Source organism: Cololabis saira, chromosome 21, assembly GCF_033807715.1.
Source record: "Cololabis saira isolate AMF1-May2022 chromosome 21, fColSai1.1, whole genome shotgun sequence".
Classification (NCBI taxonomy): domain Eukaryota; kingdom Metazoa; phylum Chordata; class Actinopteri; order Beloniformes; family Belonidae; genus Cololabis; species Cololabis saira.
Window position 1 is genome coordinate 25,092,314 of NC_084607.1, and position 14,852 is coordinate 25,107,165.

At 39.5% G+C, this 14,852-nt stretch overlaps 1 protein-coding gene across 16 annotated transcripts in view; it reads right to left on the reverse strand.

Moving 5' to 3' along the window:
• Positions 1-14,512, reverse strand: part of mapk8ip3 (mitogen-activated protein kinase 8 interacting protein 3) — a 34,507-nt gene extending 19,995 nt beyond the window's left edge. For 8 of the 16 annotated variants that reach the window (XM_061710898.1, XM_061710893.1, XM_061710895.1 and 5 more), the window contains exons 1-10: positions 13,667-14,512; positions 5,949-6,069; positions 5,534-5,604; positions 4,892-4,983; positions 4,140-4,163; positions 2,667-2,772; positions 1,673-1,904; positions 1,442-1,541; positions 1,199-1,317; positions 398-409 (exon numbers count right to left, since the gene is read on the reverse strand). In XM_061710898.1, coding sequence (XP_061566882.1) covers positions 398-409; positions 1,199-1,317; positions 1,442-1,541; positions 1,673-1,904; positions 2,667-2,772; positions 4,140-4,163; positions 4,892-4,983; positions 5,534-5,604; positions 5,949-6,069; positions 13,667-13,972 — 1,183 coding nt within the window. In that variant the 5' untranslated portion in view covers positions 13,973-14,512. The remainder of the gene's footprint in view (positions 1-397; positions 410-1,198; positions 1,318-1,441; positions 1,542-1,672; positions 1,905-2,666; positions 2,773-4,139; positions 4,164-4,891; positions 4,984-5,533; positions 5,605-5,948; positions 6,070-13,666) is intronic. The other 8 variants (XM_061710905.1, XM_061710901.1, XM_061710903.1 and 5 more) reach the window with 3 other exon arrangements.
• Between the last annotated feature and the right edge of the window lie 340 nt (positions 14,513-14,852).

Here is a 14,852-nt window from a genome sequence, read left to right on the forward strand (position 1 = left end):
ATGTGCATTGGATGTATAGCATTAAATATGTATTATAGAAATACATGGAAATAGGATTTTATTTCATGTGGACTTCGAAGACGAGGTGAGGAGTCTTGAAAACATTTTAAAACGTGTTGCTTACTTTAGGCATGTATCTATTAGAGCTTATTTTTATAACTGATTTTGAACATAAACTAGGTGAGCTACATGTTTATACATTTTATAAAATTTCGGATTCCTTAATTAATCACTAAATCAATGTTTATGTCTGTACTTTCATCTACAGAATTGTGCTACTTAATCACTTGTGTACACTTGCTCGTGTCTACTCTTAGATGTGAAGTTTTGAGCGTAAAGGAGCAGAGAAAATGGAAGAAATAAAAAAAAAACAACCAACCCATGATAAGATACACACCTGAGAACTCGCCTATGGGTGTCACCGGCAGAAGTACATAAAAGGGGGAAAAGAAAAGAAATGTGTGAGAGGTTAACAGTTGGACAGGATAACGGGTCAAATTTCCCTTTCTATTTTTGCTCTGTTAAATTCAAGGACAGGAAAAGAAAGCCCAGAGTAACATAAATTAAATTAAAATAAACAAAATCCCTCAAGCTGTTAAAGCACAAAGGGAAATCTCATTATTTATCTGAGATTCCTGTTATGAGTATAACCATGGAATAAAGTGAATCTACTATCTGATAAATATGACTGTTATACTCATAAGTAACTTATCAAACCCTTTAAATATATCAATAAACTGGATTGGAAATCTGTCTGTCCCTTTAAAAGATGAGAGAGAAAAAAACAAGCCAGAAAGACAAATAAATAATGAACATGACTCTGCATAAACGGGCTGCTGGTGCTGTAGTTGTAACCCAGAGGGAGATTTTATGTTTTCTGGGATGAATTTGCAGTGATGTGGTGCAGCCGTCCATGCAAGGAAAATATCAGTGCAGTGGCACATTCATAGCTTCACATGGAGCTCGCTCGCTGCAGTTTTGCAAAATACAAATGCCTCATTCATGCATCAGCCCTCATTCTCCTTTATTTTGGTGTGTAATATCATGTATAATTCTGTTATGACAGAAATACTGAGTAAAAGAGAAGAATTATCATTCAGTTGCATCCACAAATCAACCTTTGAGGGACTTGGATGAGGGCGTCACCGATGAATTATTAAAACCAGATAAGACATTGCAACCAAAGTCTTGATCATACCTAGCAACTCGGCACCAGCGTCTACATCCCCAATGATGTCCGATTTGGCATCTTGGATCTCATGGTAGAGAGAGTCGGTGTTGATGCCAAAAGCTTCGTTAACTATGCCCTGAGAGGGGCTGAAACACACAGAAATCGTAATTTCATCAGATACTGACCAATGATTTTCCTCATTGTTATGTTTCCAGTCAAAATCGTGTTTCTTTATTGCAACCATGTACATCCAAGAGCGCATAGTAGTACCTGTTTCCTCCATACACACGAGGATCTACACACATTTCCAATTCAGGAGTGGAATCAATGATCTCCTGAAACTCTGACCACTCATCGCTGCTGCCCATACCTGGAAATGTGTCACACAAGCACACCTCCATGTTAGCAGGAAAGGCTGCAAGTCAACTTTTTTTTTTTATTGTTTGTTTTTTATTAAACTAAAGCTTTGATCCAAGGATGTGTTTGGTCTCATCTTTTTACCGATGCTGACGTTCCTGGTTTCCTGGGAAACCTGCACCTCCATGTTTCGACTGAGCCGCTTGGCACTTTTCCTGCGGTTCCCAGTACGCGTTGCGTCAAAATCTGCGTGTGGGATGAAGCCCTCGTTGATGGGGGTGACGGTGGCGGAGGGTACCGAAGAGGTGGGCGTGTTGGACTTGCTTCCTGTGCTGCTGGGTGTGGCGGCCACCGAGTCAGACTCAGATCCATCCTCCTGGTGTGTTAGAATGTGGCGTTGAGCAGTGACACAGGAACAAGAGACAAACAGTATTACACAAACGTCTACTGTAAAGAAATGAGTGACTGGCACTTCACTGTCACCCATAATACCACCATTTTTACATTGTTTTACACTGTTGTAGTTGATTCACATCATACATTTTATGAATGTTCCAGTATGCATTTCAATGTGTATTTATTATCGAATTATCCTTTTAAAGCTAAATATTAAGAGAAGCTTCGACATAAGAGCAACACAATCCCTGTTTTGACTTTACTAGTTTCTTTTATGCAAATAAACATCAAACTATGGTCTATTTTAAATGAAAAATCGTGAAACATGGGCTTCAACCTAAAGCACAAACATAAACTAAAGCATAACACCACATGGTAGAAGCTCCACAAAACTAATATATGACACAGTTGCAACAAGAACTGCACAAAACAAAATAAAAAATTGCACAAATGTGATCCCTGCTTGTTTGAGTACATATCTATACATATGTATATGTATAGACATCCAAATGTGATTTTAAAAAGGGCTTATTTATGACTGATGCAATTAAAATTGCTTCCACAAAAGCGACACAAGCAGGTGTGCGCGGGGGGCTGGTCCGTCAGGTGTGGCTAGCAGGAACAATGCCAGCCCTCCCTCGTCCACGCCCCGGGCTGCGGTTGCAACGCTGGAGGAGGACAGGGCTGCTGTCGGTCCCACCTGATAGGCCGAGCTGAAGGTAGAGCGGCCGAGCTCGCTGACCTGCCAGATGTCTTTCCTGGGCATCATCCTAGCCCCCCCGAGACCCCCACGTACCATGCCCTCTCCACTGGGGTACAGGCTCAACGATGGCGGCCTCTCCGCTTTGCTGCCGGGACAGAGGACAGAGAGCAGGGTTGAGACTAACGCCAGGCTGACTGCAGCTCATAAATGCTATCGTATTTGGTTCTCTATTTTCTGTTGATGGCTGCAGTTTATTCTGGCATGCACTAACTGGAAAATTGACATCTCCCAGGACATCACGGTTCAAACAACAGGCAATCTTTCACGCTTGACATTCATAACTATTCAATTAGACATTTACAATCTTTTTTTTTAAATTTACAGTAGCCTACGCCTTTTTTTGTAGTGTAATGCAGTGAGGGACCAACAAGACCATAAAAGCTGTCTAAACAGGAATGTAAGAAACATCTGTCCTCAAACTCAAATGGTGCTTTTTAAGAATATTTATGGACGAAAACAGACAAGCAGGGCAGGCGGGCACAAAACAGTAGAGGAAAGAGGAGAAGGTACATGGAGATATCCCAATAAACGTGTTGTTCCCTGTTCAACATTAATATTAGTCCATTCCTTGTTTCGTACTTTGTTTTTAGACTGTAATACAATCTGTTACCAGTGTCAATAACCAGTGACACAAATGCATGAAGGACTTAACCAAAGCATGCATAGGTTTGAGCACCCCGATTAAGATTTGTGTCTGTGTGAACAGTTAAGTGAGTTTAAGATGTCTCAAAAGGTTAAAATCAATGTTACATATTAACTATTCTTGCCATTAGTAAAGACGCATAATACAAGATATGTAATCTCTCAGACATTACAAAGGATTTAATCATCTGTTTGTTCAAATTTCATATGAAAAGGACAGGTGATGGAAATGGCAAAACTATTTAAAAAAAATCCTTTTCTTATTGGCAACCTAATACTAATAGTTTAAGTAACTGTTGCTCACAAAGCAGATATTTGCAATAAGAAAGGGCAGATTTTTATTAGGTAGTCATTTTATAATGTGCTTGAAAATTGAAAAATCAAGAACTGATGAAAAGGCAAATCAAAAGTCTCATTTTTAACTGTAACAGGGCTTCAGATAGATTTAAGGGATCTTGCACTGTTCATATGAAGTAAAACAAATGAAGAGAAAATGGTTCAGGATTTTATTAAAATAACACTTCTAGAAATATAAACATAAGTGTGGCGATGATAATTTAATCAATTGAATAAAAGCAAGACTGAAAGCAATACAATATACTATATAATGTGATATATTTGAGGGATTAAGCTGTTAGCATGAATGGGTGCTCAGATCTTTGTATGATCTGTCCATACTTTTGAGACGCGGCAGAAGGACAAGGAAGGACATCAGCATTTCTTATTCTTAGCTCCAAGCATTTTCAAGGATTGTAAGACGGAGCTGAGGGGAGCGGAGAGAGGGCAGCTGTGGGACCATGTCAGATTTACCTTTTCCTCCATGTGTGGCGTTGACTGTGCAAACAGGAGCACAGAGAGCAAGCCAGCAGGACAGACAAGACAGACACCGATTAGAGAAAGACAAAAGACTAGAACATGCCATGACCCTCACAAACAATCACTTTTCTCTTTTATTTAAAAACACCATATGTTTGCATTTCTGTGCTTCCTTTCATTAAAAAGGCTTCAAATAGTCGGCAGTTTAATAATGCAGGTTTAGGTGCAGCGTGAATAATGTATTCTGCAAACCTCAACAAGGTCACACTGCTAATCAGGCCTCATTCAGTGTCCAGGAAATTAGACAATTGAATATTTGCAGTATCAGGATTCTTTGCATTAGATTGTGTTGTTGAATTATACCTAGGATCCAGATTACAGATCATTTATGCTTTAGAGGACCAACATACAGTGTATTTGGAGAAGCTGCCCCAGTTGTCCTGCTTTTCGCTTCGCTTCATTCCCACATTACTCAATACTGCTAGCTTTTTTTTCTTATTTCCCAACTGAGATTCTTTGCACACAACCTGTACTTTCTCTCAGTGGGAGGGACCAGCAGTTCCTCGCGGGCTATAACAAGCAGTGCCAGCACCAACACAATGAGTATGATGAAACACGACAAGCCCAAAACATTTAGAACACGACATGGAACATTTTCAACGAGACAACGGATGAGAAATAACGGTTCAAATGTACATGTAAATGTATGACGACAGCACGCCGGTGCACACACAACCGGTACTCACGTTCGTCCACAGCCGGGGCCATCTGACTGGCTGTTGCTCCCCGCCTGCTGCAATTTGGACCGCTCTATGTGCTCCACGTACGTCTGAATCATCTGCGACCCGTGACAATAACAAGCAGTTTGAAAAGATTAGGGGAACTGGATCAGGGAAAGTTACATGATTATAATTGAAATAAAGAACTGGTGAATAAAGAATTTGTGTGCAAAAGATTACAGTGATTTATTCACAAAATCTGTAATCTAAACTTTGTTGCATTTAGTGAACTGAAAGGAAGATCAGCTGAAATTATAACACGAAAACTGTGTTTGGCTTTTGCTGTGTACTTTTGCACACATCTACTAACAACTCAGAATTTCAAAAGTTTAAATTTTAAACTTCTGTCATTTTTTTTTCTTTTTTAAGATTAAATTATTATCAAGCAGTTGACTGTTATCAGTTTCATTGCAGTGTGACAGTGATTTGCGAGGACTCGATTGTTTGGGTGATCCACTACAGTAACTGTTTAGTCCGCTTTAAGGGACTTCATAAAGTTTAAAAAGCATGAATACCAAATAGTTGCGGAAAAATCATCAAAATCCAAACCCTAATATAAGATAATAAAATATAAGACTTATATGAAATCGAAGCAGAGTGTAGGCTCACCTCTGTGTGGCGTTGGTGAAGAGCATTGTACTCTTTCTTCAGGTCTGACTCTCGTTCTTCCAGCCTCGCGACTATGAAAGAGACAGAAAAAAGAGACAAGAAAAACACATTCAGGTAGTCCTGACCGTGAAGATGAACAGTCCACTTGCATGTTTTGCTGTCAGTTAATTGAAGAAAGAGTACAATTTTGTGAACACTGGAGGAAGAGATGGTAGGGTCGGTCAATGACCACAAAAAGTAAAGAGAAAAGTTGTGAAAGGGAGAGAGATTTTCCTGAAAACAAGAAATGCAGAGAATTAAAATGATTCTTAACTCCCTTTACAGGTTTTGTCTCGTGGGTCTGAGCACTCAGATCTTGTTACAACAAGCAGCTTTGTTGCATACGCAACCTAGTAAGGGACGCGTGTCCACTCACTCTGATCGGAGTAGTTCTTGGTCTTGAGCTCCAGCTGTTTCCCCTGCAGCTCCAGGAACTCCACCTGTACCTGCAGGTCCTTCTTCTCGGCTTCCAGCGAATCCTCAAATTCAATGAATTTCTGACAGAAAACAAAAGTTAAAAAGTTAACATCTATTTCACCCACTCTGTTTATTAAAAGGAGTGGATTTGGCCTCAATGGTGGCAGCACATAACTGTATCAAACATGAAATATGAAGCAATAAGAAACAACATGAAACAGTTACACTCGTCTCCAAATCATACTGGTGTTTGCCTGAAAAAAACTAATTTGCAATTTTTTTACCAATTGAGGACAGTTCCGTCTTTTAGATATTGATTAAGACTGAATTCTGCTTTAACATGCTCACTTTTTAGTTACGACGTCACAAAATGTTGTTTTTTTTCCTTCCTGACTTTGTTCCAAATTAGAAATTTTACATCTCTATACAATACCCCAGTTTGTGTTTGTGCATTATACACTAGAAACCAAATAACTAAGCAGACATAGAGCATCACAGATCTGCCTACCTCACTTCCACATTGTTTTTTTTTTTTTTTTTTATAAAGCTGCTCACAATAGCTGCTTTTTTTCCGATGCAGCAAGTCCACAAAGTCTTAATACTGTAATCCTCTGACTGCACAGAGACCTTGGAGCTGGTAATATTCAGCAGACATACACCACACAAGGCAGCACATACTAGAATATTTATGCTGTTCTAAACACATAACTAATGCTGATGCCCAAACTCACTGGAAAACTGAGAAAACAGCAATCCCTGCTAAGACAAGCATTGTTTTTTTTTTTCCAGGCAGAACAGATTTCTCCAGCGCTAAAAAAGTAATTGAAATATTGAAATTTGTTTGTAATTAGATTTTACTTAAGGAATAGTTTCTCTACAATACTAAAACAAAGATCATTTCTGCTCCTTGTGGATTTTTTGATTCAAAGTGTAAAAAGGCCTGAGTCTTACACCGGGTAGCAGTTCTACTTTAAGAGCTGCTGACCTCAGCTTCACAAAATATCATCCTTCATCCTTCATCCCATCCCCTTGGACTGTCAGCAGTAATGCCCTTCATATTCAGTCCATTATCCACTTCCTTTAGCTGTGCTTCACTCTTATGCTCTTCGTGCTCAAAGAACAAAACAAAATGCAGGAATTTTTAGAATTTTTAGAAATGCCTCCTAAGTGTAAAAACAATAATGACCGTGTCAAGGTCAATGTTCGCATAAGTAAATTCACGGGCTGATGTTTTGTGTTCATTCTTTCCTATATGAATAATTGATTGGGTATCCTTGTGATGGGACTAATTTATCTCCCTAAGTGGGATTGGCTGCTACACAGTTACAATATCAGTCCTTTATGATTGAAACCTGACGAGAGTGTGAAGTGACAAGTCCATAAAAATGATCAAGGTCAAAATTTTGTCTGAATCTTTGTGTACAAGTTATCAGTTCACACTGCTGTTTTTCTAAGAGTAAAGCTTCTATGTGAGACATATGTGTCTACAAACTGATTAAAGCAAAGAAAATGGAAAGCAATGGGAAAAACAGAGGCAGAGATGATCATTTCATAGACGTGTGAAAGCAGAACAGTTTGTGATTACGGCTGATGGTGCAGGTGAGAACCACAGAAATGGTTGAATCTGTGTGACTTGTACTTTTATCAACGGTGATCGTGAAGGTCCTGCTTTAAGTGCACAAAGGGAGCTGTTGGCTTTGTTTACCATCAGCTCCAGCCCAATAACCTTGTAATCTGAGCTGATTTTCACTGGCTGTTCCCCTCTGTTTGGTGAGAAGGCTTTGAGTTGTTTTCCTCAACCGCTGAGATTCTGTCCCTCTCGTACCGTCTTTTCCTTTGACTCTGTCGGGCCACGATCCGACTGCAGCTGCACAACAGCTCCCACCTCTCCACGTTTGTTGTTCTGTCTGCTCCTCAAAGGCACAAATCAGGTTACAACGCCAGGCCTCCTCAGGCCGCTCAGCGTTCTATTGATTTCCTCTGCTGCGACCCTTAGAACGTCGTCCCATCCCCCATCGATAAATCGCTTTGTTTATCAGTTGCAGTCAAATTTGCCACCTCACATGTACCAAGCAAAAATGTATAGAAAGCAAGCGACGGTGTGATCAGCGTGGTAATTTGCACATTTTGCTGGTTGTTATTTTTAAATGTCTTTTTTTTTAAGTGAAACACAGCAACATCAACAATGTTTTAATTGTGCTTTGATATTCAACGTGTCTGAACTCCATCCATCCATCCATCTATCTGTCCATCTCATTGTATTCGGGGTCACAGGGCTCCGCTGGAGCAATACAGGGAGTGTCGTGGTGAGAACAAGACAAGATATATTATATATTATATATAGATATAAAGACCAACACTGATGTACTGGTCAATGAATGAGACATATAAAGCAGCTACAAGAAGGATTCAGCAGAAGAAAGGTGAACTTTACAGTTACTTCATCACAATTATCAATGTGTTAAGCGTGAAAACCAACTTCTGGACCACCAGGTGGGATTTGGGGTTTTCCAGTGCCGTAAAATGATTAATATGAAACGTATTCTCATTAGTGACTCAGAAACGCCCTCAGAAGTGAGTGTGAGTGTGTGGGGTTGTCTGTCTGTACGTGGTCTGTACGGTGATCTGTCCAGATAGAACCACCGCTTGGCCCAAGGAGAGTTCCAGCAGGTGGTCATACCCAGAGTTATACCTATCAAAAAACAAACTCCCTTTCAAGCAGTTCCGGATGAAAGTGGAAACATTCAGCTTTGACTGACGTGGGATATATTAGCACATTGTGAACTAAAACACGCTCATGCACATCCAAGCTGAATCTGTGGGTACAGCTCTTGGAATTATAGAAAATCTTAAGCCTGCAAAGATCTGTGGATTTGTGCAAATTCTTCAGCCAGGATCACAAACCCTTCAAGCTTTGATATTTGTCAAACTATAAAACCATAAACTTAAAAAAAAACCCACGCAAATAATGTTAGAATACATTGTTTTGTATTTGAATCCTGACCAAGACAGACACAAAATGCTTTGTTAAACCAGTGAGGAAAGACAGCGACTGACGCAAAGCCAGCTGTAGACGGTGTCTGCTGCATTAAGACGTCTGTATACTTGCCAGTCCCTTTCTCAGATAATGAATTTAATACATTTCATTGATATCATAAAATGGCCATGTGTGTAGAGCTTCTTTCTTTGAGTCACAGTCCAGTCATAGCTGATAAAATAAAGAGAATCATAAATATTATCTTATTACTTATTGACAAAAACACTTTGAAACATCTGAACCAGGTAGCAGTTTGTATATGACCAAACAGTGTAGGGTAAACACAACTCTAAAGGGTATTAATAATGTACTTATAACCAGCTTTCTTTTTCACCATTCATTTGGTTTCTAGTGTATTGACATCACAGTGGAAATAAAACCTTGCATGGTGCCTATTATTTAAAACAATGACTCTAGCTAGTTGAATATCACCTGTTACCGGTTAACTGTTAACTTTTAACAAAGTACAATCACATTTTTTTTCATTCAAAGAATTTTCCTTACATTTGACCTAAATATAAAAATATTGCAATGGCAACGAGTCTTCTCTCCTTTAACAGTTGAGAGCAAGAACATGCTGGATCACTGTCGGAGGGAGCAGCAGTGGGGAGAACAGATGATGAAACAGACTAAAAGCTGAGCTAAGCTGATACTAGCAGGGCTGCCGGTGATATGCTGAGGCCTCTTTGGATAGGAGGAGGATTAAAGTTGCTTTATGATGCTTGCTGGATCCCACGGGGGACAGTGACACCAGAAAAGGAGGAGAGAAAAAATTGCTAGAGGGGGAGTTTTGCCTGTAATCTAATAGCTCTGTATTGATGTACACGATTTTTGTTGGTGTCCCTGTTCCTTTGCGTTTCTCCCGTGTCACGCCCACAACGTGTAAACACTCCTGTATCGCCATGCAATGTATGAACTGCCATCATATCTTTACTTTTCTGTTTGCATATATTGTGTTTATACAGTAGATTTGCATATACTTCTGGGCTCTGCTCTGTGCGAGCTCAGGCTTTAGAAGAGACAGCACTTTCTAGCTCAGTTATTACTTAAATTAGCACCTTCGTTGAAGGCTGGTGGCAAAATAATCATCTGACACACCTGTAAGTACAGTCTGGGAGAAGTAGAGTTAAATGAACAGGTACACTGGTGGCAGCATTTCTCTTAACATGATTTTATAAAGGCCTTTTATATTTTTCTAACTTCTTGAGTGCCTCGGCTTTTTCTTGTTTTTGAATCTTTTGGATCCCCATGCCGAAGAGCACCTGAAGTACACTCTTTTTTACACCCAGCAGCACTCCATGCGTTTGTAGTTGCCTTAATGATTTTACTCATGTTTTTTACTACAGTGATCTGAACAGATGTGGCACAGAAATGGATTTTATGACTAAAAATGTCTAAAATGAGTATGGTTAGTTTATGTGTCTTAAAGAGCTCTCAAAGGCAAAGCTAACATCTGCAAAATATATCCTACCAGCTGCAGACTACTAATCAAGCACTGGCATAATATTGGCATACAGACGGTGAACAATAACACCACAGTGTCTCTTCAGTTAAGAGATATTCTTAGAATCATTGATAAACTTTTGCTTTACTGCTCATTAAATTTAATTTCGCATGAGCAGCCCAATTTTAGCTTTACAGACTTCACAAAAATGCTAAAGAAAAAAAAGAGATATTATAATGGTTAGTGCTAATATATAGTATATATGGTATACAAAAGTATATACAGTAAAGTACTGAACCAAAGCTTTAGGCCACCCCTGGTTTGTTGTTTGGTTAAAGTTTTAATGTCATCCATATTTATCGACACAAAGCTTGTGGAGTTTTGCCATCGATGTTCATTAAGATGCAAACAGAAAATACTATGATAACATGTTCACAAAGTCTAACTATGTTGGGAACAAAATGACTCTGCATGCGAAAGTCAGTATTCAGTGTGAGGCAGACTGGCCCATACAGATGTGAAGGACTGGACCACACATCTGGTTACTACAGTATTAGTAAGAATTACATCCTATGCAGCTTATATCTTGTCTCTATATGGAACACATGGTTTATACAGTATATATACAGTACTGGAGTTGAGGGGGGATAAGGGGGGATGGCATCCCCCCTGAAATAAAAACGGTCAAAATCATCCCCCCTTTCCATCCCTTATGTCATTTCATCAATGAATGTGGTTTTACTGCTATTTCAACATTTAGAGTCATCACCAGAAAAATAACTTAGTTGACAATTTTCACCTGTTTCAAGTAAATTTTCACTTGAAATAAGTAGATCTGTCAGTGAGACAAGATTTATCTTCTTATTACAAGCAAAAAAATCTTGTTCCAAATTATCTGTCCCCATATGATAAAATCCACCATCCCCCTGATTTTGTTTTACAACTCGAGTACTATATATATATAAATATACATGACTGTTGCCAGCCATTTCAACAGTTCCTTCCGACTAAATGACTAAAAATAAATCCAACACAAATCTGTCACAGGCCTAAACATGAGTCACATGTCTGAGTGAACCCTCTGCTGAGCTCAGACAGAGGACTAACTGTGAAGGGGAGCAGCTGGATCTGGATGTGATGGTGCCAGTGGAGGGTTTGATTTATGGTTCCGCGTTACACCAACGCAGAGCCTACGGCGTAATATGTAAAATGTAATATGTACAAATAAATGTTAAGATGTAACTTGTATGAATTAGCTCAGGTGTTGCTGTAGTGAATAGTTCTTACTTTAAACTAGACATTTTTTTTCTTATTTCAAAAGTTGCCACAATTTTCTGAGGTCTTCATAAAATATTTGTGTGGAGTTTTGGTGACGATACCCCAGAAATACAGTAGAAGGCAAATCAGAAAAGCGCACTGAATTACATATTTTCATATTGCATAGTCCCAGACGGAGTGAAAAGCTTCTGTTATGGCATAACAGTTATGCCAAGTTTTCAGCCATTTCACACATCAAACTATCTGTTGTTAAGTGCAGAAAATGAGTTTTTCCATCTTTGTTTTATCTTTTAACATTCATTTGACCTTTTCACAGCTATTGCAATATTGCCTGTCCATTTAAAGTGAGGGATGCAGAGGGAAAATATCATAAAAATTATAGATAAAATGATCAAAACAACAGAAACTAACAAACTTTTGTTGTTTGTTATTTATAAAATGTAATATGTAAAATGTAATATGTAAAATGTAATATGTACCCTACGTGCGTCGCTTTAACGCGGAACCATAAACCAGCCTTTAGGGCAGGGGTGTCAAACTCATTTTGCTTGGCGGGCCGGATTTGACCAATTTTTTTCTCGCGGGCCGCACGCTCAAAATAACAAAAACGGTGCAGAATCTTTTTTTTCTAATTCTTTTTTTTTTACTATTGTTATCTAATCCAATATCAGTTTAGTTAATTTTAAAGGAAATATGCACTTTGTTTACACTCTTACACTTTTAATATCATTTTACAAAGATAAACAGAAACAAGTCTGTTTTTTTTATATTTCGCTTTTTTATAGGAAATTTAATTAAAAGCAAAATCTTTCTTATTACATCCGAGAGTGTTTCTTTGTGATTTAGAGATTTTTCCAGTACAATTAAGTGTATTTTTTTTTTTTAATTGGCGCGGATATTTACGCCAGTGTGCCGAAAAAGTCAGCACTTCTTTTTTAACTGTTTTACTTTGTCACTATCCTCGTATTCAAAACTGAAATTCTCTGAATAAATATCTTCTATCATCTTTTTTAGCAGTGATATTTTTCCTGCGAAAATATATAATAGTAGTCAGTTAATAAAAATAAACAACCGTCTACAAAGAAATAAATTCGGCAAATGCATTCTAGAAAACAAAAAAATTTCGAAAACTGCTCTATTTGTGGAATAATACGACGGAGTGTTAGGGCCAAACAAAAAAACAAAAAAAGGAAATTACGAGAATAAAGTCATAATGTAATGAGAATATAGCCGTAAAATTACGAGAATAAAGTCATAATATTATGAGAATAAAGTCGTAAAATTACGAGAATGAAGTCATAATATTACGAGAATAAAGTCGTAAAATTACGAGAATAAAGTCATAATATTACGAGAATAAAGTCGTAATATATTATAAATATATAAATATAACTTCACAAGATGCTCAATATTCCTCATTTTAACACAGGGAGAAGAAGCTCTTCCTGTTAGAGTTCCCATAAATTATATTCTAATAATATTACGACTTTATTCTCGCAACATTACGACTTTATTCTCGTAATGTTACGACTTTATTCTCGTAATTTTACGACTTTAATCTCGTAATATTACGACTTTATTCTCATAATATTACGACTTTATTCTATTACGACTTTATTCTCGCAACATTACGACTTTATTCTCGTAATTTTACGACTTTATTCTCATTATATTATGACTTTATTCTCGTAATTTCCCATTTTTTTTGTCTTAGTTTGGCCCTAATACTCCGTCGTAGAATAACGATGGATTTGTACAAGAAATATATTATTGGATATGCTGCGATTCATGGCAATTATTTATGTCTTCCTTTTTAGTAAATTCACATTTCGTTTTTTTGTGTTGGAAACCTCTCTGGGGCCGCATGTGGCCCGCGGGCCGCACATTTGACACCCCTGCTTTAGGGGGGAGCACTCACCTCCTCCGCCTGTTTCCGCAGCGCCTTCTCCCTCTCGTACTGGGTGATGAGCTGCTCGTTGTCCTCCTTCAGCAGCTCCAGCTCCACCTCGTGCTCCTGGTTCTCGGTGAGCACGGCGTCCAGGTTCTCCAGCACGTTGACCACCAGCGGCATCAGCTCCTTCACCACCTCCTCGTCGTAGTTGCGGATCAGGCGCTCGAACTCCCGGTAGATGGAGTTGGCCAGGCCCGACACCCGCTCCGACATGACGGTGCCGGAGCCGTAGTCGTCCTGGTACACCACCTCGTCCAGCTGCAGCTCCATCATCCTGGCAGCTGGAGCTCAGGGCCAGGGGGTCCAGATATGAGACTGGGGCTCTACTAATTCCCAGGCCTAAAAAGGCGTGTTTCAATCCGTTCAGTTCAGGGTGGAAAGGAGGGATGATGGTGGAGGGGGGGTTACATTCAATCACAGTCTTCCCTCATTTCACAAGGCACTTATTATGCCATTTTTGCAGCAGAGAAGTGCGCATAACCTTGAGCTCGAAACGGGAACTATTTGATCCGATATTTGGATATCCATCCTTCATCCAGGTCCATGAAGGGCCAAATGCGTGCGTCGATTATGATGTTGCACCTGTCTCTCTCTCAGCAGCCGCAGCCATGGACCCCAGCCATAATGGATAAATACATAAATAAATACGGGAATAAATAGTATAACTTTCACGATTACCGGTCACTCTGGCGTTTCTCCCATGGTTTTTCCTCTGTTCCAGTGCTGCTGGCAGACTGGGGCGTTGATGGTGATGTCCCCCTTTGGGAGAGGCTCTCCCTGCTGCTCCGATGGAGGAGCCAGCTGACCGACTGCCTGACGTCACACCGTCTGCATTGAGCGAGCGAAGTCACGGGGTCCGCGCCATTACGAATCCGGCGTACCCCGGCGGGGCGCTGACTGTGCGGCGTCTGCGCAACTAGGTGGTCTAAAATAGAGTAAAAAGTCACCCAAATTTCTGGATGTGTTATATTTGAAGCTGCGCATTAAAGGCCACGCGATTGATATTGATTGCTATGTATTAACGATCAATCGTTTCTTTATGGGATAGTTGTTTTATGATGATGCTGCTGACAGCCACCGCCTTCCTCTTTAAATCGACGTAGGGCCTACGCCGTATGGTACGCCGTAGGACTACGCGGCGACGCGCACCGTA